The sequence below is a fragment of the Danio aesculapii genome, chromosome 19 (genome assembly GCF_903798145.1).
Source record: "Danio aesculapii chromosome 19, fDanAes4.1, whole genome shotgun sequence".
Taxonomy (NCBI): domain Eukaryota; kingdom Metazoa; phylum Chordata; class Actinopteri; order Cypriniformes; family Danionidae; genus Danio; species Danio aesculapii.
This window is the reverse complement of record NC_079453.1, coordinates 38,989,172-39,013,482: the sequence shown is the minus strand read 5'-3', so window position 1 is coordinate 39,013,482 and position 24,311 is coordinate 38,989,172. Positions and strand designations below refer to the sequence as shown.

The 24,311-nt window shown below is 36.0% G+C and overlaps 2 protein-coding genes across 2 annotated transcripts in view; both read right to left on the bottom strand.

The window, feature by feature from the left end:
• Positions 1-11,337: 11,337 nt before the first annotated feature.
• LOC130246208 (golgin subfamily A member 4-like) lies at positions 11,338-24,050 on the bottom strand. Its single transcript, XM_056479084.1, has 2 exons — positions 13,192-24,050; positions 11,338-13,006 (listed from the first exon to the last, which is right to left on the bottom strand). Exon 1 carries the CDS (start codon positions 23,983-23,985, stop codon positions 13,198-13,200), a length of 10,788 nt encoding a protein of 3,595 aa, XP_056335059.1. The 5' UTR covers positions 23,986-24,050; the 3' UTR covers positions 11,338-13,006; positions 13,192-13,197.
• Positions 24,051-24,311, bottom strand: part of LOC130246320 (nesprin-2-like) — a 25,797-nt gene continuing 25,536 nt past the window's right edge. Inside the window, exon 3 of the mRNA XM_056479197.1 lies at positions 24,051-24,073. Within this exon, the coding sequence (XP_056335172.1) occupies positions 24,051-24,073 (23 nt within the window). The remainder of the gene's footprint in view (positions 24,074-24,311) is intronic.

The following is a 24,311-nucleotide window of genomic DNA, read 5'->3' as shown; positions in this document are numbered from 1 at the left end:
TTGAAAGATAAAACAATTAAATTCAAGCTAAATATTGCAAAAATAAATTACAACCAACAAAATTTCAACTAATTTTTTTTTTCTTCTCTTGATTTTTCCTCTTTTTAAATTTGTATTTAATATTTTTCTAGAACATATAAATTTGTGTGTGCTAGTTTTTGGACCGTTATTGTAAGTTATTTTGTTAGATAAGCTGCAGATTTGGCTTCAATACTGACTAATAATGTATATGCACATATATAATATCGTAGAGCTTCCTATTAAAAATATGAAATTAAAAGATATATTTTTGAGGAGTGTATTTATATATGCAGAGAACTGTACATACTAGAATTTTTGGTAAAGGGTGTGTGATATTGATTAAATCCTGATATAGCTGTGTTTCTGGTGATTTATTTATTTTTTTTTAAGGTAGTAATAATTTAAATGAATAGTTCATCTAACAATAATGGAAATTTACTCACCGTTTACTCGCCCTCAAGTGGTTCCAAACCATTTTTTCTGTTTAACACAAAAAGCAGATAATTTGAAGAATATTAGTAGTATAAAAAAACAAATAGTTTTAGCTCTTCAATGATTTTTTTTGTGCAGCGTGCTTTTATGCAAGTACTGAGGTAAGCTGTGAATAAATAAACACAACTCTAAATCCACAAGTAGGTGGTGGCCGGTTATTTTAAGTTCATGTATTCATTTAAATAAATTGTGTTCAAAAGGTTTTTTTTTTTTAGAAATAAAGTGAGTATTTTACTGCATTCAGTATCAAATATTTTATGTAAACTACAAAAAATGGATTTTGTAAAAGGCCTATTCACTCACGGCCACTTTATTAGGTACACCTGTCCAACTGCTCGTTAACGCAAATTTCTAATAAGCCAATCGCATGGCAGCAATTCATTGCATTTGAACTCATTGAACCGCTGCAGTTCAAACCGAGGATCAGAAAGAGCATCCAGACAGGCAGGTCTTTCAGTAACTGCTGATCTTCTGGAATTTTCACACACAACCATCTCTAGGTTTTACAGAGAATGGTCTGAAAAAGAGAAAATGTCTAGTGAGCGGCAGTTCTGTGGACGCATATGCCTCGTTGATGCCAGAGGTCAGTGAAGAATGGCCAAACTGGTTTGAGCAGATAGAAAAGCAACAGCAACTCAAATAACCACTCGTTACAACCGAGGTATGCAGAAGAGCATCTCCGAACCTTGAGGCGGATGGGCTACAGCAGCAGAGGACAACAGCGGGTGCCACTCCTGTGAGCTAAGAACAGGAAACAGGCTACAATACACACAGGCTCACCAAAACTGGACATTAGAAGACTGGAAAATTGTTGCCTGGTCTGATGAGTCTCGATTTCTGCTGCGACATTCGATGGTAGAGTCAGAAATTGGCGTCAACAACATGAAAGCATGGATCCATCCTGCCTTGTATCAATGATTCAGGCTGCTGGTGGTGGTGTAATGGTGTGGGGGATATTTTCTTGGCACACTTTAGGCATATTAGTACCAATTGAGCATCGTGCCAACTCCACAGCCTACCTGAGTATTGTTGCTGACCATGTCCATCCATTTATGACCACAGTGTACCCATCTTATGATGGCTCCTTCCAGCAGGATAATGCACCATGTCATAAAGCGTGAATCATGTCAGACTGGTTTCTTGAACATGACAATGAGTTCACTGTTCTCAAATGGCCTTCAGTCACTAGATCTCAATCCAATAGAGCACCTTTGGGATGTGGTAAAACTGGAAATTCGCATCATGGATGTGCAGCCGACAAATCTGCACCAACGGCATGATGCTACCATGTCAATATAGACTAAAATCTCTGAGGAATATTTTCAGTACCTTTTTGAATCTATGCCACGAAGGATTAATACAGTTCTGAAGGCAAAAGGGGGTCCAACCCGGTTCTAGTAAGATGTACCTAATAAAGTGGTCGGTGAGTGTACAGTATGTGCAGTGGTTACTACTGGCTTGGCACGCAAAATGTAACAATTTAGTTTGTTGTTTTCATTGATCCTTGTAAACAGGGATTTTTTTGACAGCATTGTAACCAATTTGCAAAATTTTGTTATACATTATTCATTTATTTTCTTTTCGGCTTAGTCCCTTTGTTAATCAGGAGTCTCCACAGCGGAATGAACTGCCAACTTATCCAGCAAATGTTACACAGTGGATGCCCTTCCAGCTACAACCCAACACTGGGAAACACTACAACCAATTTAGCATTTCCAATTAATCTGTACCGCAAGTTTTTGGACTGTGGGGGAAACTGGAGAACCCGGAGGTAACCCACACAAACACGGGGAGAACAAGCAAACTCCACACAGAAGTGGCAACAGACCCAGCCAGGGCTTGAACCAGCGATCTTCTAGCTATGAGGTGATTGTTCTACCCACTACACCACTGTGCTGCCTGTTATGAATTCTTAAATATGTAAAACATAACATTTACAAAATATAACATGCATTGCCACTGGTTTACCCAATTTTTTCCTCAATATTTAGAATTGTTATTCATTACTATGGCAATGGCTCTTGTTTAAGTTAACACACTTAAAAGATTGCATGCCTTGTAGGCAACCATACATTATTTAAATCTACTATATGCATAAAGATATAGAGAAGGACATGGAGATATAAGTGCTGCAGTCAAGTAAGCTCCATATTTTGTTGCGAATACCAGGGCAGTCAGTATACAACTCAAAAACCCTCTGAATTTAGTCTTACACCGATTACACCATCAGACAGCAATTGGGAGACCCATCATGTTAAATATGTGCATGTCAACCAGCAACCAGACACTTACGTCAATGATGGCACTCATGCAGAAAACCAATTAGTGATAGCCCATGTTTTAACATTTGCATAATAAACAGGAACAATCCAACACCAAGAGCTGTCTACCGGACACCAAGCTGTCCTGTGTTTTCCAGAGCGGGATATTTACACAGGAACGTGATGTTTGACAGCTCTTGGCAGTAAAGGGGAAGAAAGTGACCTTTGCTTGCAGTAAACATCTCATCACATGTGCTGGGCATGAAATATGACAGCTTTCCACGGCACCGGGAACAAACGCTAAGGAATAATTGCAGATTTATTCGAAATGCTGGGTGTTTGCGTGTACACATTCAGCACATGAACCTCCTCCTTGCATTTTAGATTCATTACACTAAATTACATTATCCACTGACCTGCATGAAGGAGCATAACCATCTTGCACTTGGGGTTTAGTGGCCATATATCTTCCTCTATAGCTTTCCCTGATCCTACGGCACATCCGAATGTGGCTCAGCCAGCAGGGGGGAGGCTCTACATGAGAGACTGTGCCCTGGGGCAGAAGACCCTGACTGAAGTCTGCTAATGAGCCTCTTCTACACAGCTGAGTCACTCCATTCATTAAGACAAAACTGGCACTGCACGACCTACTGTCTCTATTCCACTTTTAATGATGCTAATAAAAAATGATAACATATTTTGCATTCAGTTTTTTTGTCAATTCTCTGTTTGTTTTACTTCTGCTTCATACAAAGAAAGAAAAAATCTGCAGAAACGTATTAAGCAGCTATCTATTGCATTGCTTATACTGGCATGAACGTGATTCGATGACACTGTATAATCGCAACAAATTATTTTACATGGTTTTAGGTAAAAAGAAGTATGATACCTTTGCTCAGTACTTTTTTCCAGTACTGGGTTGCAGTTGGAAGGGCATCCGCTGTGCATATGCTGAAATAGTTGGCAGTTCATTCCACTGCGGTGACCCCTGATTAAGCTGAAGGAAAATAAATGAATGAATGAACATCCTGGTGCCATCTATGCTTTTAAAGGTGACATTTAGATGAATTTACAAATATGCACTGTGGTCTATCTACACAACTGTACATTCAACAGCATAAATGTGCAGATTTTCATATTACATGGTGATTTTTTAAAGCAAAAATTATCTAATATAGCACAATATACTCCTTCTACCGCTTTAAAGTTGTATAATGAAACCAGCACAACACTTCTGGTCCATCAATATTTATGGCTTCTCAGCTCTTTTGGCTCAGTGTCAGTTACTTTCATGTAAACGTTTTTTTTCAGGATTACAACAGGAAAGGGAATTAAACATTTAATGCCAATTAGAAAGACATGCCTTTGAGCATAACAAAAATTGAGATAATTAAAGCGGCTTTGTTGTGGTTTTCTGTAAAAGGTTATCATTAAATATTAGCTCATACTAGAAAAAATAGCAAACTGAGGTCAAGGTTTAAGCAAACACAGAAACAAAACATCAGTTAATTATCCTAATAAGTGACTACATACTGTAGCTCAATGCTGCAAGTGCTGAGATCTAGCTTTCTTAAATATTTAATAGGATTTAAAAAGGAAATAAATGAGCTGCGATTTGATATGGAGAGTGGTCCTCTGACGCCCTCTTGTGCTTGGATGGTAACTTCCTAAAACTACTGAAAAGACTCAAATTTCCTAGAAACTGTTTGCTGGAGACAAGAATAATAATAATATTCATTCATTCATTTATTTTATTTTCGGCTTAGTCCCTTTATTATTAATAATAATAATAATAAAAGTAAAAAATAAATAAAACAAAACTAAGCGATTATTTACGTGCTGTTAAGCGTTCTAATAAATCAGCATGTATGCAGTTTGTTTATATTGGTATTTACTGCCATTTGATATCATTTAATTACTGTATATCATTCCACTTTTAATATTATATTAATTTAGTTGTAAAATGTAATCTACCATAATTTTATAAATAACCCTGTAAATTAATCTGCAGATTCGAAGCATGAGCTAGCCTAGCCTAACGTTACATGTTAGGTTAACAAACCTGCAGGTGACACATAGCGCTGAAAAAAGCAGACTGTGTGACATTTATTAAAACTTGCTTCTTAAATTACTGACTACAGTTTTGTTTACCTTATTCTCGTTTCCAAATACGCTTTTAATCACTCCGAAACCGGGAAAGTTGATCGACGATGACTCGAGATCCGCTACGACTGATTCAATCGGATTCTGGAATGAATCTTAAATCATTTAAACGGTTTAAAATAAAATATATGACATAAACAGTTAAATAAAGGCCGATTTACATTTCACTAACAGATAAATGTGTCGTATCAGTGTGCTGTGAGTCTTTTAATTCGCATGCCTCTTTGAGATTCACTACAATGGAAATAAATGTCACGTGACTGACAGCAACGTTGATGATTCTTGAACTTCCTGTGTTGCCATGGAATAGAATGTTTAATGTTACTGGTTCGGAATCTGTTCTCGTGTTTGACCATCGCGAACATCCATGAAGGTAAAATCTGTATAAAATACAGGAAACAGCAACAACAACTAAAATTACTAAAGTTAGTTCAAATGATTTTCTCGAAACATTCAGTTTTTCCGCCTAAAACGAATCCGTAAAACATGTTTACTGTCGTTTTCATCGTTGTTACTGTGCTCCAACAACGGCAACAAGAAACAAAAACACAGTAAGAAAATGTCCATTTACTAAATCCTGAATGTTTAGTATGTTTAATAATAATTCCAATCTGTTTTATTAACTATGTTAAATTACAGCATGTCTCTTTAAATGTTTAAAATCACTCTTCCTTAACGTGTTCTGTTTCTTGTTAAGGCAAACATGGAAAGACTTATTACATGACAACAACAGAAACGTATGTAAGCTTAACATTTCTAAACATTTTCTGTTTTTTTCTTTGCATGAGTCTTTCCATCTACATGGCATGGTTTGAACCTATACAATGGCAACCATGGTAATATCTTATATCAGAAACATATAAATGTGTTGTATTAATGTTATGAAAAAGTATTTCCGAACACTTTCTGTGTTTCTGTCTTTGTGTGAGTCTTTACAAGAACAGTACATGACATGGTTTGAGCATCCACAATGGCTAACATGGTAAGATGTATTACATGACAACACCAGAAACCTATATAAACTTGTGGTAAAGTGCTGTGTGGATATTTTATTAAAATAATGATAATTATAATAAATTCACAACATCACTGATTATTGTCTTTGTTTCTGTTGTTGCATGAGTCTTTCCAACTACATGACATGGTCCAATGATCCAATAAGATGGCAAACATGGTAAGATCTTAATAACTACATGACTTTCTTTTAGTTTGTTTCTATGTGACAATTTCTGAAAATTGCATAAATGTAAAACATATTTTATTCTTCAAATCTATATTTCTGAATATTTTCTTTGTTTCTGTCTTTGTGTGAGTCTTTCCAACTACAGTACATGACATGTTGAGCTGCCAGAATGGCAAACATGGTAAGACTTACTACATGACAATATCAGAAACTTATGTAAACTTGTGTAACATTTATGAACTTTTTCTTTCTTTGCATGAGTCTTTCCATCTACATGACATAGTTTTAGCAGATACAATAGTAAACATGGTAAGATCTTATATCAGAAACCTATAAATGTGTTGTATTAATATTTTATTATGGAAAATTCAGAGTATTTCTGAACATTTTCTTTGTTTCTGTCTTTGTGCGAGTTTTTCCAAGAACAGTACATGCCATGGCTTGAGCCTCCACAATGTCTAACACGGTAAGACATATTACATGACAACAAAAGAAGCCTTAATAGACTTGTGGTAAAGTGCTGTGTGAATATTTTATTTTAAAAAAATTATAAATTTTCTACGTTACTGATTATTGTCTTTGTTTCTGTTATTGCATGAGTCTTTCCAACTACAAGACGTGGTCCAATGATCCATTAAGATGGCAAACATGGTAAGATCTTATTAACTACATGACTTCCTTTTGGTTTGTTTCTATAATGTGACAATCTCTGAAAATTGCATAAACGTAAAACATATTTTATTCTTCAAATTTATATTTCTGAATATTTTCTTTGTTTCTGTCTTTGTGTGAGTCTTTCAAACTACAGTACATGACATGTTGAGCTGCCAGAATGGCAAACATGGTAAGACTTACTACATGACAATATCAGAAACTTATGTAAACTTGTGTGACATTTCTGAACATTTTCTGTTTCTTTCTTTGTATGAGTCTTTCCATCTACATGACATGGTTTGAGCCGATACAATGGCAACCATGGTAAGATCTTGGCATCAGAAACCTACAGTATAAATGTGCTGAATTAATATTTTATTATGGAAAATTCACAGTATTTCTGAACATTTTCTTTGTTTTTGTCTTTGTGCGAGTCTTTCCAAGAACAGTACATGACATGGTTTGTGCATCCACAATGGCTAACATGGTAAGACATATTACATGACAACACCATTTTATTAAATTAATAATAATAATTATAAATTCACTACATCACTGATTATTGTCTTTGTTTCTGTTGTTGCATGAGTCTTTCCAACTACATGACCTGGTCCAATGATCCACAAGATGGCAATAAAACATCAGAAACTTCAGAAACATCAGCAAATTTTTGGATTATTTAAAAATTTACTTAATTTATTAGTTTCTTTCAGTTTGTTTCTATAATGTGACAAATTTTGAAAATTGCATAAGTGTAAAACATTTCATTCTACAAATCTATTTTCTGTCTTTTTGTAAGTTTTTTCCAACTACAGTACAAGACATGTTGAGCTGCCACCATGGCAAACACGGTAAGACTTATTACATGACAACATCAAAACATATGTAAACTTATGAAACATTTCTGAACATTTTCTGCTTTTATTTTCTTTGCATGAGTCTTTCCATCTACATGACATAGTTTGAGCAGATACAATAGTAAACATGGTAAGATCTTATATCAGAAACCTATAAATGTGTTGTATTAATATTTTATTATGGAAAATTCAGAGTATTTCTGAACATTTTCTTTGTTTTTGTCTTTGTGCGAGTTTTTCCAAGAACATTACATGCCATGGTTTGAGCCTCCACAATGTCTAACACGGTAAGGCATATTACATGACAACAAAAGAAGGCTTAATAGACTTGTGGTAAAGTGCTGTGTGAATATTTTATTTTAAAAATAATAAATTTACTACATTACTGATTATTGTCTTTGTTTCTGTTATTGCATGAGTCTTTCCAACTACAAGACGTGGTCCAATGATCCAATATGATGGCAAACATGGTAAGATCTTATTAACTACATGACTTTCTTTTGGTTTGTTTCTAAAATGTGACAATCTCTGAAAATTGCATAAATGTAAAACATATTTTATTCTACAAATTTATATTTCTGAATATTCTCTGTTTCTGTTTTTGTGTGAGTCTTTCCAACTACAGTACATGACATGTTGAGCTGCCACAATATCAAACATGGTAAGCCATATTACATGACAACATTAAAACCTACGTTAACTTATGTAACTTTTCGGAATATTTTCTGTTTCTTTCTTTGCATGAGTCTTTCTAACTACATGACATGGTTTGAGCCTTCACAATTGCTAATATGGTAAGATGTATTACATGACAACATCAGAAACATATATAAACTTGTGGTACAGTGCCGTGTGAATATTGCTGTGCTGTGTGAATATAATGTTTCTGAGTGTTTTCTTTGTTTCTGGTATTGGATGAGTCTTTCCAACTAGATGACATGGTTTGAGCCGATGGCAAACATGGTAAGATCTTATATCAGAAACCTATAAATGTGTTGTATTAATATTTACTTATGGAAAAAATTCACAGTATTTCTGAACATTTTCTTTGTTTCTGTCTTTGTGTGAGTCTTTACAAGAACAGTACATGACATGGTTTGAGCATCCACAATGGCTAACATGGTAAGATGTATTACATGACAACATCAGAAACCTATATAAACTTGTGGTAAAGTGCTGCGTGAATATTTTATTAAAATAATGATAATTATAATAAATTCACAACATCACTGATTATTGTCTTTGTTTCTGTTATTGCATGAGTCTTTTCAACTACATGACGTGGTCCAATGATCCAATAAGATGGCAAACATGGTAAGATCTTAATAACTACATCAGACACTTATATAAACTTGTGGTAAAGTTCAGCATATGTTTGTGTTATTAAAAAATACTTAATTTCTTAGTTTCTTTTAGTTTGTTTCTATAATCTGACAATCTCAGAAAATTGCATAAATGTAAAACATATTTTATTTTACAAATCTATATTTCTGAATATTTTCTTTGTTTCTGTCTTTGTGTGAGTCTTTCCAACTACAGTACATGACATGTTGAGCTGCCACAATGACAAACATGGTAAGACTTATTACATGACAACATCAGAAACTTATGTAAACTTGTGTAACATTTCTGAACATTTTCTGTTTCTTTCTTTGTACGAGTCTTTCCATCTGCATGACATGGTTTGAGTGGACACAATGGTAAACATGGTAAGATCTTAGCAATATCTGAAACCTACGTATATTCTTTTAATCTATAAATATCTGAAATGTTTCTTAGTTTCTCCCTTTGCATAAGTCTTTTCAACTACAGCCCTTGACATGGTGTGCCAATATAATGGCAAACACAGTAAGATCACATTAAAATCAGACACCTATATAAAATTGTGGTAAAGTGCTGCATGAATGCTTTATTAATACCAATCACTAGATTTCTGAACATTTTCTTCTTTGTTTGTTTTTGTCCTTTCAACTACATGATACTATGGTAAACATGGTAAGATCACAACAACATCAGAAACATATATAAACTAATGGTAAAGTGCTTCTTTACTGTTTAATTCTAGAAAATCACTATATATTTCTGAAAATGTGTTTCTGTTTTTGTCTTTGTTTGAGTTTTTCCACTAACACTAGACTACATGGCATGGTTTGAGCCACCACAATGAAACAGGGTAAACATGGTAAGATATTAGATGACTACATCAGCAACCGATATTAACGTGTGGTAAATTTATGAATGGAAAGCACCAACTTCCTGAATATTTTCTTTGTCTGAGTCTTTTCTAACTAAATGACATGTTTTGAGCCACTAGTTTCAAACATGGGAAGAAAGATTATGTAACAACATTAGAAACATCCATAGTCTTGTCGTAAAACGCTGCATGAATATTTTCATCTAAAAAACTTATGTCTGAATGTTTTCTTTGTTTCTGTCTTTGCATGAGTCTCTCCAACTACATGATGTGGAGCCACAATGGAAAACGTGGTTAGGAAGATCACATCAACATCAGAAAGCAATGTGAACTTAGTGCTGTCAATATTTTGTTCTAAATAAAGAATTATATTTCTGAAAATTGTCTTCTCTGTTTCTTACTTTCCAACTACATGACATGGTTTGATGCATATAATTAAATCATATTTAGAATTTTATTAGAAATAAATAACTATATTTTTTATTTCTTTTTTCCAACTGCATGACATTTGAGTAGTCACATGGCAAAAACAATATCATGTGACAACACAAAGTTATTGGTGATTAATTTCTTCTTGAACATTCTGCTAAGTTTGTGGTGTCATGAAACAGATTATTGGTGTTTTAGTTATTTTGAAACTTGTGTTGGTTGGCATAAAAGACAGCAATAAAACAAGTTAATTTTAATTTATAAAACTGAATGGTTTGTATGTGTAATTCAAAGACTGTAATGTAATCATGAAGTATGACTCTTTAATTTTCCAAGTACATGCCACACAAGGGTAAATTTGAAGATATCATAAATCAACTATATCAGTGCTGTCTCCTTTCTCTGCATGATTCCAAGTATTCCGATTTTGTGATATCACTGTGGAAAATATGGTAAAGGTGGTACCAGGTGGCATCAAAAACCTGCAGTCTCTTACACAAAAACAGCACAAACTTCATGTTCGGTCACAGGTTGAAAATGTTCCAAAACTTTGTTTTACATATATATATATTTATTTTTAAACTTTAACATCTAGAATGATCAAACAAACTTTTTTGTGTGTGTGTGGTTTGCAGGAGCTGAAGGTACAGACATATCAACACAAGAAGACATTTAAACAAAGGTGATAGGATATGAACTAAAAAAATAAATTTTCTTCTTTTATTGATTGATTGCTGGGTTGAAATATATTTAACTACATCTTGTTCAAAGCGATGGCTTTGTGGAATAGGCCAAGCTCCATTTGCATGTCATTTTTGAGGTATTCTTTTTCCATCAATGGCAAGGGTGATTTGCATTGTTAGAAAGTATTACTGTAGTTTAGATCACACTTGATGTTATTACTATATTTTAGGTTACACCTTAATGTGATGATCCCTATTTGACATTGGCAGCATGTATGTACATGTAATCACTGCTTTAGTAAATATTAAATTAAAATTAGGATTGAATAAGTTAGTTTGATCTGCATTGCTGTATGTCTTATACAATTAGAAGCCTAATGCACAAAAAACACAAAACTGGTGAATTCAGATTCATGTTTATTTTGACCAAAGTAATACATAGCATATAATATACTGTTTGTGTGAGACAAATCCAAGCCGGTATACTGAAAATAATACATTATGATTGTATCTGTGTGTTTGCGTACACTCTGAGAAACACTTACTAAATTACAATAGAATTGTTTTGGAACTGATGAGTGTTTGATCCTCTTAATAGACACACTGATGGTGTTTTTATCTAGAAATCCATTGCCTAATAGTTTAACTGAGTTCAAATTCACAAGGCTGTCTTTTTGTCCTGCCGGTAATTAAATGGCCTCTGTAAATACCCTGCCAGTGTAGTTCACTGAAGACTCTTGCATGCTGTGAATCCTTATGAAGTTCATCACTGACAGCAGCTTTGTATTCGAATACAGGGCACATCTGCAAAACTCCTGTAATGCACAGCTGCAAGACTGTGGATGCAACAAAAACAATCCCAAGCACTCATGTCAGTGCAGTCATCAGATAAGGATGTTCATCCTCGCATCCATCTGTGCTCTTCTCAGTCCTCAAAGGAATGTGCATTTACTATTGAACATTACAGGTGAGCTTTGCTTTTTCACTAATAACTGCTGTCCTTTCCAGAGTTGTCATTTAAGAGAGCCCAACACTTAGTTCCTTTATTTTATCATGAGAGTTAATAATATCCTTTAAGTGTATCACAGATACAATGGATGAAACAGCATATGTACACAAGCATACACATACTGCATATATTATGCTAATTAAAACAAGTGTACTGTTTGTGGGTCAAAAAGGAAACCATGTTGGTGTCTGCATCTAAATAAAATGTGAAAAATTTACATAAAGTACATAGAAAACATTTAAAATGAAAAGAAAATGTCTACTGTAAAGTTTCAAATAACTTTTGTAAAAATAAAATGACATTTGGTGAAAGTGTTCCATCATCATTCAGCATACCATGTATATTTATGCAAAAACATTTATTGTGTATTTTGAGTTGTGCTTATTAAATATATTAAGGAATAAGGTGATCATAATTATTATATAATTTAAAATATTAAACATTTATTGACAATAAATAGAAAAATAAAACAGTGACAATAAAAAAGTTTAAAAAAAGCATGAAAGCAAATATTTTTTGATGAAAACATAACTGACAAGATTGTTTGGTATAAAAATCACATTTTAACTTGTGTCTTCTTGTAAATCACGGTAAAAAAAGTATTATTGTATATTGTATGATACTATAAGCCAGCAGCTAGCTCTGCAACTCTCACATGGTCGCCCACTGAAGCTAAGCACCTGGATGGGAGACCACATGGGAAAGCTAGGTTGCTGTCAGAAGTGGTGTTAGTGAGGCCAGCAGAGGGTGCTCAACCTGCGGTCTGTGTGGGTCCTAACCTCCCAGTATATTGGTGGGAACTCTATACTGCTCAGTGAGTGTCATCTTTCGGATGAGACATTAAAGGAACCCTGGAACCCAGGATGTCCTTCCAAAAGAGTAAGGGTTTAACCCTGGCATTCTGGTCAAATTTGCCCACTGGCCTCTGTCCGTCATGGCCTCCTAACCATCCCCATATCATAATTGGCTTCATCACTCTGTGTGTGGTCTGGCGTAATATGGCTGCCGTTGCGTCGTCCAGGTGGATGCTGCACACTGCTGGTGGATGAGGAGATTCCCCCTAAAAATGTGTAAAGCGCTTTGAGTGTCCAGAAAAGTGATATATATAAATGTAAGGAATTAATATTGTTATATAAAACTGTAATTGTATGACTAAATATTAAAAATTTTGAACACACAAATGAATATAAAGCTAATGCATAAACTGTACATCTTCAAATTTCATGTTCAAATTTGTAAACATACCTGTGCTTATAAAATGTCCTGCTCTTCTTCCACTGTGTTTCTAGGATGTCTGGGACAGCAGCAGCAGCAGCGTCTTCTGATCCAGTGCAGTAGCCTTGATCTCCGTGAAGTTGGCCCAGCCTCATCCCTTCTCTGGCATTCTACTCTCACTTCTTCCTCCCTGTGCACTCTTAGGACATCCAGATCAATCTCCGCCCTTCCACTGACACTTTGCACTTGTTCACTTGACCCTCCCTGAGCTCTTCCAAACTGTTCTTCATCATGTTCCAAAATCAGTGTTTGCACGGCTCTGTCCGTAACCCTTCTGAACTGGTTCATTCTTACTGCTGCATCACTGATGAGGCGTTCCATCATCTCCAAATGCTGAGGACTTGTTCCTTCTGTCTCTGTGCTCCTCAGTTGATTGATCTCAACCATCATATACTCCCTCAGAAGAAGTATTTCCTTCTCTTTTTCCATGAGTTTGAGTCTGTCGGTTTCTCTTTCTCGCTGGAGTGCTTCGTTGTATCTTTCGATTTCAGCTTTCCGTAGCTCCAACTCGATTTTTTCTCTTTGCATGCCAAGTCTTTCCATTTCCTTTCTCTTGATGTCTTGTAATTTGCTTTTTAGCTCTTCTTTCATTTCCAGTATTCTCCTTTTCATTGCTGCTATTTCTCCATACTGTGGTAGCGCATCTTTTTCCTGGTCTTCTTCTGTTTGTGTCTCTTGGCTTCTCCTCTGCTTGCCATCTTCTGTAGGTTCTTGACTGAATACTGTAGGATATACTGCTTTGTCTTCTTGTTGGATCTGAATATCACTTTCTTTCTGCTGTAGTAACTCATTTTTAATGTTTTCTTTGTCTTTTCCCATTATGGCTATTGTTGTTTCCAGTTGTGCCATCTTCTTCATGAATGATTCAATGATGCCGTCTATTTCTGCATTTTTCTCATCAAGGGTGTTTGATAAATCCTCTTTGTCATGTGTAAGTTGCAGCAGCTTTTCTTCGTTTCTTGACTTCTCCTTTATGGCTTCCTCCATATTTCTTCCAAAGTCCTCCATCTGCCTTTGAAGGTCAGATTTTGCTTGTTCAAGTTGGTCTTTCTCCATTTTCACCATTGTCTTCATTCTCGCCACATCATCCATTTTTTTATTTAAACTGTCTCTCATTTCTTGGACTTCTGATGGGTGTGTATCCTCTAACTTTGTCACAGTTGGTTGTTTTGTCTTTTTAGAAGTTGTTTCTTCTAATCCCTTTGGAATATATTCTATTGTCTCTGTTACTTCTTGGCCTTCTTGTTGAATCTGAATATCAGTTTCCCATTGAGTCGCCACACTCATTCCTGTCTGTCTTTGCATTTTGGTCTCAATTTGTTGCATTTCAGTCTTGATCTGTGCAAGATGCTCAATCTCTTGTGTCAGTGTCAGAACTTCAGATTGAACCTTTTCTAGGCTGTTCCTTCTCCTCTCAAGGCTCTCAATGATCACTGACTTTTCTTCTTCAGTACTTCTGCATTCCTCCTTCAGTTTTTGCAGGTCTTTCTTTGCCTTATTCAGTTCAAGAATGATCTTCATTTTATTCTCCACTCCATCGTGTAGCTCTTCTTGTTCTTGTGTCCTGTCATCTGTTATCTGGAGAACTTCTTTGGCTTCAGCTTCCAAGGTTACTCCATCTGTTTTGGGTCTATCAGAGTCAGTCAGCTCCAGGCTGCTGTCTCTGTCTGGCTTTTTCTTCTCTTTGCTGTCTTCCAGTGCTGCTTTGTATGTGACTTTTTCAGCATGTTTTTCTCTTTCAGTGGAGGTATCATCTGTCTCTTTTTGGATTTTTTCTCTCTCCTGTTCAATTTGTTTCAGCTGAAGTAACTCATTATCAGTGTTTTCCTTGTCTTTTTTCATCATGGCTATAGTTGTTTCCAGTTGTGCCATGTTTCTCTTGAATGTTTCTGTGATGTTCTCTATTTCTTTATTTTTTTCAACAATGGTGTTTGATAAGTCCTCTTTGTCATGTGTAAGTTGCAGCAGCTTTTCATCGTTTCTTGACTTCTCCTTCATGGCTTCCTCCATATTTCTCCCAAAGTCCTCCATCTGCTTTTGAAGGTCAGATTTTGCTTGTTCCAGTTGGTCTTTCTCCATTTTCACCATTGTCTTCATTCTCGCCACATCATCCATTTCTTTATTTAAACTGTCTCTCATTTCTTGGACTTCTGATGGGTGTGTATCCTCTAACTTTGTCACAGTTGGTTGTTTTGTCTTTTTAGAAGTTGTTTCTTCTAATTCCTTTGGAATATATTCTATTGTCTCTGTTACTTCTTGGCCTTCTTGTTGAATCTGAATATCAGTTTCCCATTGAGTCACCACACTCCTTGCTCTCTGTCTTTGCCTTTTGGTCTCAATTTGTTGCATTTCAGTCTTGATCTGTGAAAGATACTCAATCTCTTGTGTCAGTGTCAGAACTTCAGATTGAACCTTTTCTAGGCTGTTCCTTCTCCTCCCGAGGCTCTCAATGATCACTGACTTTTCTTCTTCAGCACTTCTGCATTCCTCCTTCAGTTTTTGCAGGTCTTTCTTTGCCTCATTCAGTTCAAGAATTATCTTCATTTTATTCTCCATTTCATCGTGTAGCTCTTCTTGTTCTTGTGTCCTGTCATCTGTTATCTGGAGAACTTCTTGGGCTTCAGCTTCCAAGGTTACTCCATCTGTTTTGGGTCTATCAGAGTCAGTAAGCTCCAGGCCGCTGTCTCTGTCTGGCTTTTTCTTCTCTTTGCTGTCTTCCAGTGCTGCTTTGTATGTTACTTTTTCAGCATGTTTTTCTCTTTCAGTGGAGGTATCATCTGTCTCTTTTTGGATTTTTTCTCTCTCCTGTTCAATTTGTTTCAGCTGAAGTAACTCATTATCAGTGTTTTCCTTGTCTTTTTTTATCATGGCTATAGTTGTTTCCAGTTGTGCCATGTTTCTCATGAATGTTTCTGTGATGTTCTCTATTTCTTTATTTTTCTCATCAAGGGTGTTTGATAAGTCCTCTTTGTCATGTGTAAGTTGCAGCAGCTTTTCATCGTTTCTTGACTTCTCCTTCATGGCTTCCTCCATATTTCTCCCAAAGTCCTCCATCTGCTTTTGAAGGTCAGATTTTGCTTGTTCCAGTTGGTCTTTCTCCATTTTTACCATTGTCTTCATTCTCGCCACATCATCCATTTCTTTATTTAAACTGTCTTGCATTTCTTGGACTTCTGATGTGAGTTTATCCTCTAACTTTGTCACAGTTGGTTGTTTTGTCTTTTTAGAAGTTGTTTCTTCTAATTCCTTTGGAATATATCCTGTTGTCTCTGTTACTTCTTGGCCTTCTTGTTGAATCTGAATATCAGTTTCCCATTGAGTCGCCACACTCCTTGCTGTCTGTCTTTGCCTTTTGGTCTCAATTTGTTGCATTTCAGTCTTGATCTGTGAAAGACACTCAATCTCTTGTGTCAGTGTCAGAACTTCAGATTGAACCTTTTCTAGGCTGTTCCTTCTCCTCTCGAGGCTCTCAATGATCACTGACTTTTCTTCTTCAGCACTTCTGCATTCCTCCTTCAGTTTTTGCAGGTCTTGCTTTGCCTCATTCAGTTCAAGAATGATCTTCATTTTATTCTCCATTTCATCGTGTAGCTCTTCTTGTTCTTGTGTCCTGTCATCTGTTATCTGGAGAACTTCTTGGGCTTCAGCTTCCAAGGTTACTCCATCTGTTTTGGGTCTATCAGAGTCAGTCAGCTCCAGGCTGCTGTCTCTGTCTGGCTTTTTCTTCTCTTTGCTGTCTTCCAGTGCTGCTTTGTATGTGACTTTTTCAGCATGTTTTTCTCTTTCAGTGGAGGTATCATCTGTCTCTTTTTGGATTTTTTCTCTCTCCTGTTCAATTTGTTTCAGCTGAAGTAACTCATTATCAGTGTTTTCCTTCATGGCTATAGTTGTTTCCAGTTGTGCCATGTTTCTCATGAATGTTTCTGTGATGTTCTCTATTTCTTTATTTTTCTCATCAATTGTGTTTGATAAATCCTCCTTCTCATGTGTAAGTTGTAGCAGCTTTTCTTCATTTCTTGACTTCTCCTTCAAGCCGTCCTCCATATTTATTTCAAAATCCTCTATTTGCTTTTGAATGTCAGATTTTGCTTGTTCCAGTTGATCTTTCTCCATTTCCATCATTGTCTTTATTCTCTCCAGGTCTTTAATTTCATTGTTTAAACAGTCCCTTTTTTCTTGGACTTCTAATGTAAGTGTGTCGTCTAACTTTATCACAGTGGGTTGTTTTGCTGTTGTTGCAACTGTTTCTTTTAAGGCTCTTTGTCTTCTATCATCTGTTTTTGGAATGTCAACTAAAGATGTTTGTGTTTCAGCATCTCTTGAGGTGGTTTTCAGCTTAAACTTCTGAGAAGCATCTGTTTTTTGTTTCTTCAGTGTTTCCTCTCTCAGGACATCATCATCCTTCTTTGAGTGGTCATCTACCTCCATCTTTTCTGGTAAGCCATGTAGTTCTTCCTTTTGTCTTTTTGTTTCAATCTCTTTGTTTATCATGCCCAATTCAGATAATTTTCTCTTTATTTCCTCCTTGAGGTTATGCATGTGCCCCATTGTTCTTGCTTTTTCTTCTCTAATGCCTTCCAGTTGCTCTTTTTCTTTCTGTATCATGTTTTCATCTTGTTGCAGCAAAATTCTCTCATGCTGCAGTTCAACCTCCTCCTTTATTCTCTTTAATTCAGCTCTCTTTTTTTCAATACCCTGTTTTTCACTCTCAATGATCTTTTTGCTGATTTCAATGTCATCTCTTTCCTTCTCAAGGAGCGTGTAAAGCTCTTCTCGTTCTCTCTGTACATTTTCATTGAGGATATAGCGGAGTTTGTTCAATTCAGACTTTTCTTTCTCAAGTACATCTCTTTCACTTTTGATGACCGTCATGATGTCTTCCACCTCCTTCTGTTGCTGCTCTAAAATGATCTTTCTGTTTTCAACCTGATGTTTTTCTGCCTCAATTGTATTCCTCAGTTCATCTAATTCATTCTTCTGTTTCTGAAGATTAATCTGCAGTTCAGCTTCTTCAGTGTCCTCTGTCAGCAACACTGTTTTAATGTCATCAGCTCCTGCAAGTAAATCTGCTCTTATTTGTTCAAGACTTTCAATCTGAGCTCTTTTCCCTGCTATTTCCTGCTTGAACATTTCAACCTCAAGATTCAAGCTTCGGAGTTCCTCTTTGCTTTTAATTATTTCCCTGTTCAAAACACCAATCTCTTCTCTTTCCTTTCCAACATGCTCCTTTTCCGTCTTTATATCTGTTGTGATTTTCTCAAGCTCATCGGTCTGTTGCACTGCATCAGTCTTGCTTGGATGAAGAACATCCTTCTGGTCTTCAAACGTTTTTATGTTTTCTTGCAGCTGTCGTCTTTCTTCATGCAGAAGGGTTTTCATGCTCTCTAGATCATTTCTCATTTTCATGTTTTCAACAATCAAGATATCAACCTCCTGCTGCTGTTGATTTATAGCATTTTGCCTCATTTCCAGATGCATTCTCAGGTCATCCATATCTTTTCTTTGCTCATCGAGTTCTATTTCTTTGTTTTTCAGCTCATGTTGTTTAAGTTTTACTTCATTCTGCATGTTTGCTACTGCATCTTTCTCCTGTGTTATGTCAGTAATCATCTGCTCCAGTATCATTTTCTCTTTGTGCAGTTCTTGCATAGTTAAGTCATTTCTTTCTCTTTGTTTTTCCAGATCTTCTCTTAGCAGGTCATTCTCTGCTTTGCTCTTTTCCAAGATCTCTTTTTCTGTCTGAAGTAGCTGTACATCAGATTTCAGAATATTAGCCTTTCTTTCAATATCAGCACGCCTGGATCTTAGCTCTTCTTCCTTTTCTCTGTCATCGTCCGAACTCTTTGCATTCTTCTGACTGATTTGAGAAGTGATTTGCACTGCTTTCCTCATTTCCTCATCAAGTTTTTCAGCCTTTCTTTGTAAATCAGCCTTGATCTCCTCCAGGGAGACTTTTTCTCTTTGAATGTTTACTTTATCCATGTTTATGTTCTCTATGTTGTTGTCCAATTGAGTTCTTTTACACTCAGTTTCATCCATCAACTGCTTTACCATCTTCTTGTCCTCTTCAACACTCTCCTTATCTGACAGTATCTCTGTTTTTAATTGATCTATTTCATGTTTTTCCATTGACAGTCTATCCAGCATGCGTTTCTTCTCATCCTCAAGTTCATTTCTTAAATACTCCAGGTTTTCCATATCACACTTCATGGTTTTCCGAATGGTTTCCATCTCATGTTTTTGTTGTTGCATTTGAGATTTCTCATGGTAAAGTTCACTTTTCTCTCTTTCTAAGATGTTCTTTAGCTCTTCTGTCTTGTCTTTCTCGTTCTGTATATCTGCTTCCCAGACTGCTACTTTCTCATTCTTGTTGTTCAGTTCGGTGGATTTCCTTTCTAGCTCAGCATTCATCTTTTCCAAAGCCTTTTGTTCTCTTTGCATTTCATTCTCTTTGGATTCAAATTCTTCTTGCTGTTTTTTGATTAGATTCTCTAGTTCTTCACTTCTAATCCTTATTTCTGAATTAATCTTATCAATTTGATTGCTCTCTGTCACCAACCTGACTTTCACACTTTCTATGTCCTCAAGCTGTCTTTGAATCTCAGCTTCTGCATGCTTCTCTTTTTGCTTGTTTTCTTCTATTAGTATATTCATCTGTTCTCTTTCTTTTTCTTGTTGAATCACTAAAGCATTTACATTCTCCCTCTCTTTTTGTACATCCTGCATCATTTTCTCAAGAGCATTTGTTTTGTCTTGAATCTCAGTCTTCATATCTAATAATTTCTGATTTTCAAGCTCCATTTCTTCTTTTTGGTCATTTAATTGGCTTTGCATCTTTTCAATATGTTCCTTATCTCTGTTAATTCTTTCTTTAGTGGTTTCAATGTCCTCTTTCTCTTTCAGCAATTGATCTTTCATATCTGCAAACTCTTCTCTCTCATTTTTCAATATTTGTTCGTCCTCTTTATCCTGTCTGGACCTTTCAGCGTCTACATCCCACTTACTTTCTGAAGCTATCATGTCTTCCAGTTGCTGTCTTTGTTTGTATAATTCAGACCTCTCATGTTCTAGTTCACTTTTCTTCATTGTCACCTCATTCATCCTTTCTTCTAGGACTCCTCTCTGCTTTTTAATTTCTTCTTCCATATTCACCAGCTCCTCTCTTTCTTTTTTTATTTTTCCATGCTCTTCAGCCATCTCATCCTTCGCTCTTTCCAAAGTTTTCCATTCCGCCTCTCTCTCCTCCATTTTGGACATGTGAAACTCTTCTGTTTCCTTTAACTTCTTGTTCAGGTCGGTCTTTTCTCTTTCTAGTATCTGACAATTGGTTTCCAGCTCTGTTATCTCCCTGCTCAAATTCTCATTCATTTGCTCCAATTCATTTTTCTGTTTTTTGGTTTCTTTGAGAATTGCTTCAATCTTCATCATTTCATCTTGTAAATCTTTGTCACTGTCCTTGTCCCCTGTTTCTACAGTCATCTGCTGTATTTCAGCTTCTTTCTTTTCCAACTCGTCCTTTTCTCTTTTCATAACCTCCCTCATGTTTTCAGCTTCTCTCAGTTTATTCTGTAAGTCAGCTTTCATCTTTTCGATTTCTTCTCTCTCTTCTTTCAAAGAGTCTATACCACCATGGATTTCATCATATTGGACTTCTGCATCAGTTTTCTCAGGTTCTTGTTTTTGCAGGCCTGGTTTAATTTGCTCCAGTTCCCATTTTTCTTTCTCATACTGCTTTCTCTGAATTTCACTTCTTTCAATGTCAAATTCAGTCTTCATTTTCGCCATTTCCGCTCTCCTCAACTTGAGCTCATCTAGCTCTTTTTGTTTGAGCTCCTCCACATATGCCATCTCCATTTGTTTAGTTTTAATTCCTGTCTCGATTTGTTTGATATTCTCCATCCATTTATTTGTCTCAGACATTATATTTCTAAACTCTTCCTGTTCTTTCGAAAGTTGGGCTGCCATTTCTTCTACCCTTTCCTTTTCTTTGAGGATATCCTCTATCCTCTCTGGTCTTCTGGATTCCAGATTCTGTTGCATGAGCTCAAACTCCTCCCTTTGTTTTTCCAGATTGACTTTCATTCCATTCAGCTCATCTCTTTCTGAATTCAGCATTACCTGATGCATCTCCATTTCCAGCTGTTCCTTCTGGAGCCCAGCTTGCATATTTCCAACTTGATCTCTCTCTTTCTGTAATTCCTCCCTTTGGTTCTGTATTTCATCCATGTGTCTTTTTACAGTCTCCTCTCTTTCTTGAAGTATGGCTACAAACTCATCTTTCTCCAATTCTTCTGTGTCCCCCATGAGTTCTTTCTTTCTTGTTATCTTTGCCCGTATGACATCTAGCTCCTCTTGTCTCTGATTCAACTCATCTAAGATGGTTCCCATTTGTCCATTCTTTTCTTGAAGTTGGACTTCTATGTTTTCTAGTCTCTCCTGTTTGCTCTTGGTCTCCATTATGATGTTTTCCAACTCCATTTCTAGCTCAGCTTTTTCATTTTCGATATTCTGTTTGCATATTTCCATCTCTTCACACCGTTTCTCCAGATCAGCTCTGTATTTCTCCAGATCATTTTTCTCTCTGTCAATGTCTTGTCTCATTTTCTCGATCTCTTGCTGCTCGCTCTGTAAAACAAGTTTTGTCTTTTCTAGTTCCCTTCTCTCTGTCATATGCACTTCAGTAAGGCCATCAGTTTCATCTTTACCAGACTCCAGCTTCATCATAATGGATGGAACTGGAATATATTTATATTGTGTTGTCAGTTCAGTGTCTGCCATTTTGGTATCTTCACTTGTTATTTTGAGCTTTTTGTCTCCCTGTTGCTTCAATTTATCCAGCTCATATTTCTCCTTTGTTTTGGAAGTTGTATATTCCTTAATAATGGCTGTGTGTTTCTCAATTGTCTCTCCCTTATGGGCTGAAACTACAGGTATGTCATCTAAATCAGATGTTTGTGTAGCAGAACTAACCAAAATTACATCCAGCCTTTCTGATGGTTGTTTACTTGTAATCTCCTCCAGTGCTTCTCTCTGATGTTCAAATATTTGTTTGTTTCTTTCAAGTTCCTTCTTTTCCTTGTGAATTTCAGACAAAATTTTGTTGACTTCATCTATTTGTATCTGTTCCAATTCTCCTCCCTTCTGTTGAACAAATTGTCCAGGTAGATGTGCCTCTTCAAAGGATTTTGTGTCTTTTTCTAATTGCTGCTCTTTCAATCTTTTGATTTCAGCCTTGAACATCTCCAGATCTTTCTTCTCATTTTGTAGTTTTTGCTTTTCCAGTTTCAGTTCCTCCTCTTGAGCATCCAGAATGAGTTTAGTTTGCTCCATTTCCTTCTTTAGGAGTCCTATCATGTCCTTGTTCCTTTCATTTTCTTTTTGGTCCATTAGCATCTTGGCCATCATATGGTCAAGTTCTTCTCTCTCCATCTTTGTTTTTACTCTCATCTCTTCTATTTGTTGCTTGTGTTTTTCATAGTCAGTCCTCATGTTCTCCAGATATTTTCTCTCCTCATTCACGGTGCTTAAACTCTCCTCCAGTTGTTTCTGTTCTTTATTCATTTCAGTCCTTGCCATTTGTAACTCATATTTGATTTCTTCCATTTCATTCTTTTGGTTTTGTATTTCCTTCTGAAGAACAGCCAACTCATTCAGTTTCTTCATCGTGTCCTCTTTTTCTTTTTCCAAGTCATCTCTCTGTCTCAGAATTTCATCAGCCTTCTGCTCTAGAAGCTTATTTTCTTCATCCAGTGATCTTTTACTCATCTCCTCTTTTTGTCTGTGCTCTAACATTTGCATCTCCAGATCATCAGCTTGTTTCTGTAACTCTTCTCTTTTCTTTTCAGTGTCTTTTCTCTCCTTCTCCAAAAGATCTTTCATGATCTCAATGTTTTTATTTTGTTGTGATTGATCAACTTCAAAATCTTCTAGCTCAGTTCTTCTCCTGTTTGTTTCTTCTATGGTGCTTTCATATTCCTTGATAGCCTGTTTAAGTTTTTCATCCATTTCTGTTATTTCTTTCATTTTGGTTGTCACAAGAATGTTCCTTGTGGTCTCAAATTCATCAATCCTCTCTTGTAACTGTTTCCATTTATGCTTTATTTCTTCTTTTTCTTGATCTAGAAGGTCTCTTTGGCTCATCAGGTCTTGGTTTTGTTCTCTTATGTCTGTGCTCATCTTCTCCAGATCTTCTTTTTGTCTTTGTGTTTCTTCAATGACGCTCCTCATTTCTTCTTTGTTCTTTTGTAGATAACCTTTCATTTCCTTCAGTGTTTCTCGCTCTTTCTTTATTTCCTCATCCATTTCTTTGATTCGTTCATTTTCATTTTGCAGTTCAGCCTTGTTTTGAACCAGAATCTGGCTTTCAATGTCAAGTTCTTCTTTCTGGTGTTGAATATCATGCCTCTGTTTCTCCATCTCAACCATTAAATTCTGAACTATTTCTTTGCTGTTCTCAATGTCACGTTTTTCCAGATCTGTCTGTTGTATCTTGTTGTCAAGTTCTGATCTCTCTTCTTCCATTTGCTGTCTTTGTGTCATTATTTCAGACTTCATCTTCTCCAGGTCTTCTTTTTCCTGCTCAGTTATCTTCTTGTCATCATTTAGTTTCTTCTGCTCATGATCTATTTCAGATCTCACTCGTTCAAGTTCACTCTTTATCTGATCAAGTTCTTTGCTCTCCATCTCTGCTTTTACTCGTATTTCCTTTTCCTCTTCTTTCTCTTTTTCTTTCATGATTTCTTCCAGTTCAGCTTTAGTCTTCATCTCAATGATTTTGGCTTTGGTCTCTTCTAGACTTTTTCTTTCTTCTTCAATCTTCTTCTCTTTTGTTAAATCTTCTTCCTTTTGTTTGCTGACACGAACATCAAATTCATCAATCCTTTCTTGTAACTGTGTCCATTTATGATTTATTTCTTCCTTTTCTTGTTCTAGAAGGTCTCTTTGGTTTATCAGGTCTTGGTTTTGTTCTTTTATGTCTGTTCTCATCTTCTCCAGATCTTCTTTTCGTCTTTGTGTTTCTTCAGTGATGCTCTTCATTTCTTCTTTGTCCTTTTCTAGATGAGCTTTCATTTCCTTCAGTGTTTCTCTCT

Coding starts and splice junctions, on each gene's coding strand:
- LOC130246208 (XM_056479084.1), bottom strand. CDS start 23,985: ATGAAGACTAAAGCTGAACTGGAAGAAATCATGAAAGAAAAAGAGAAA.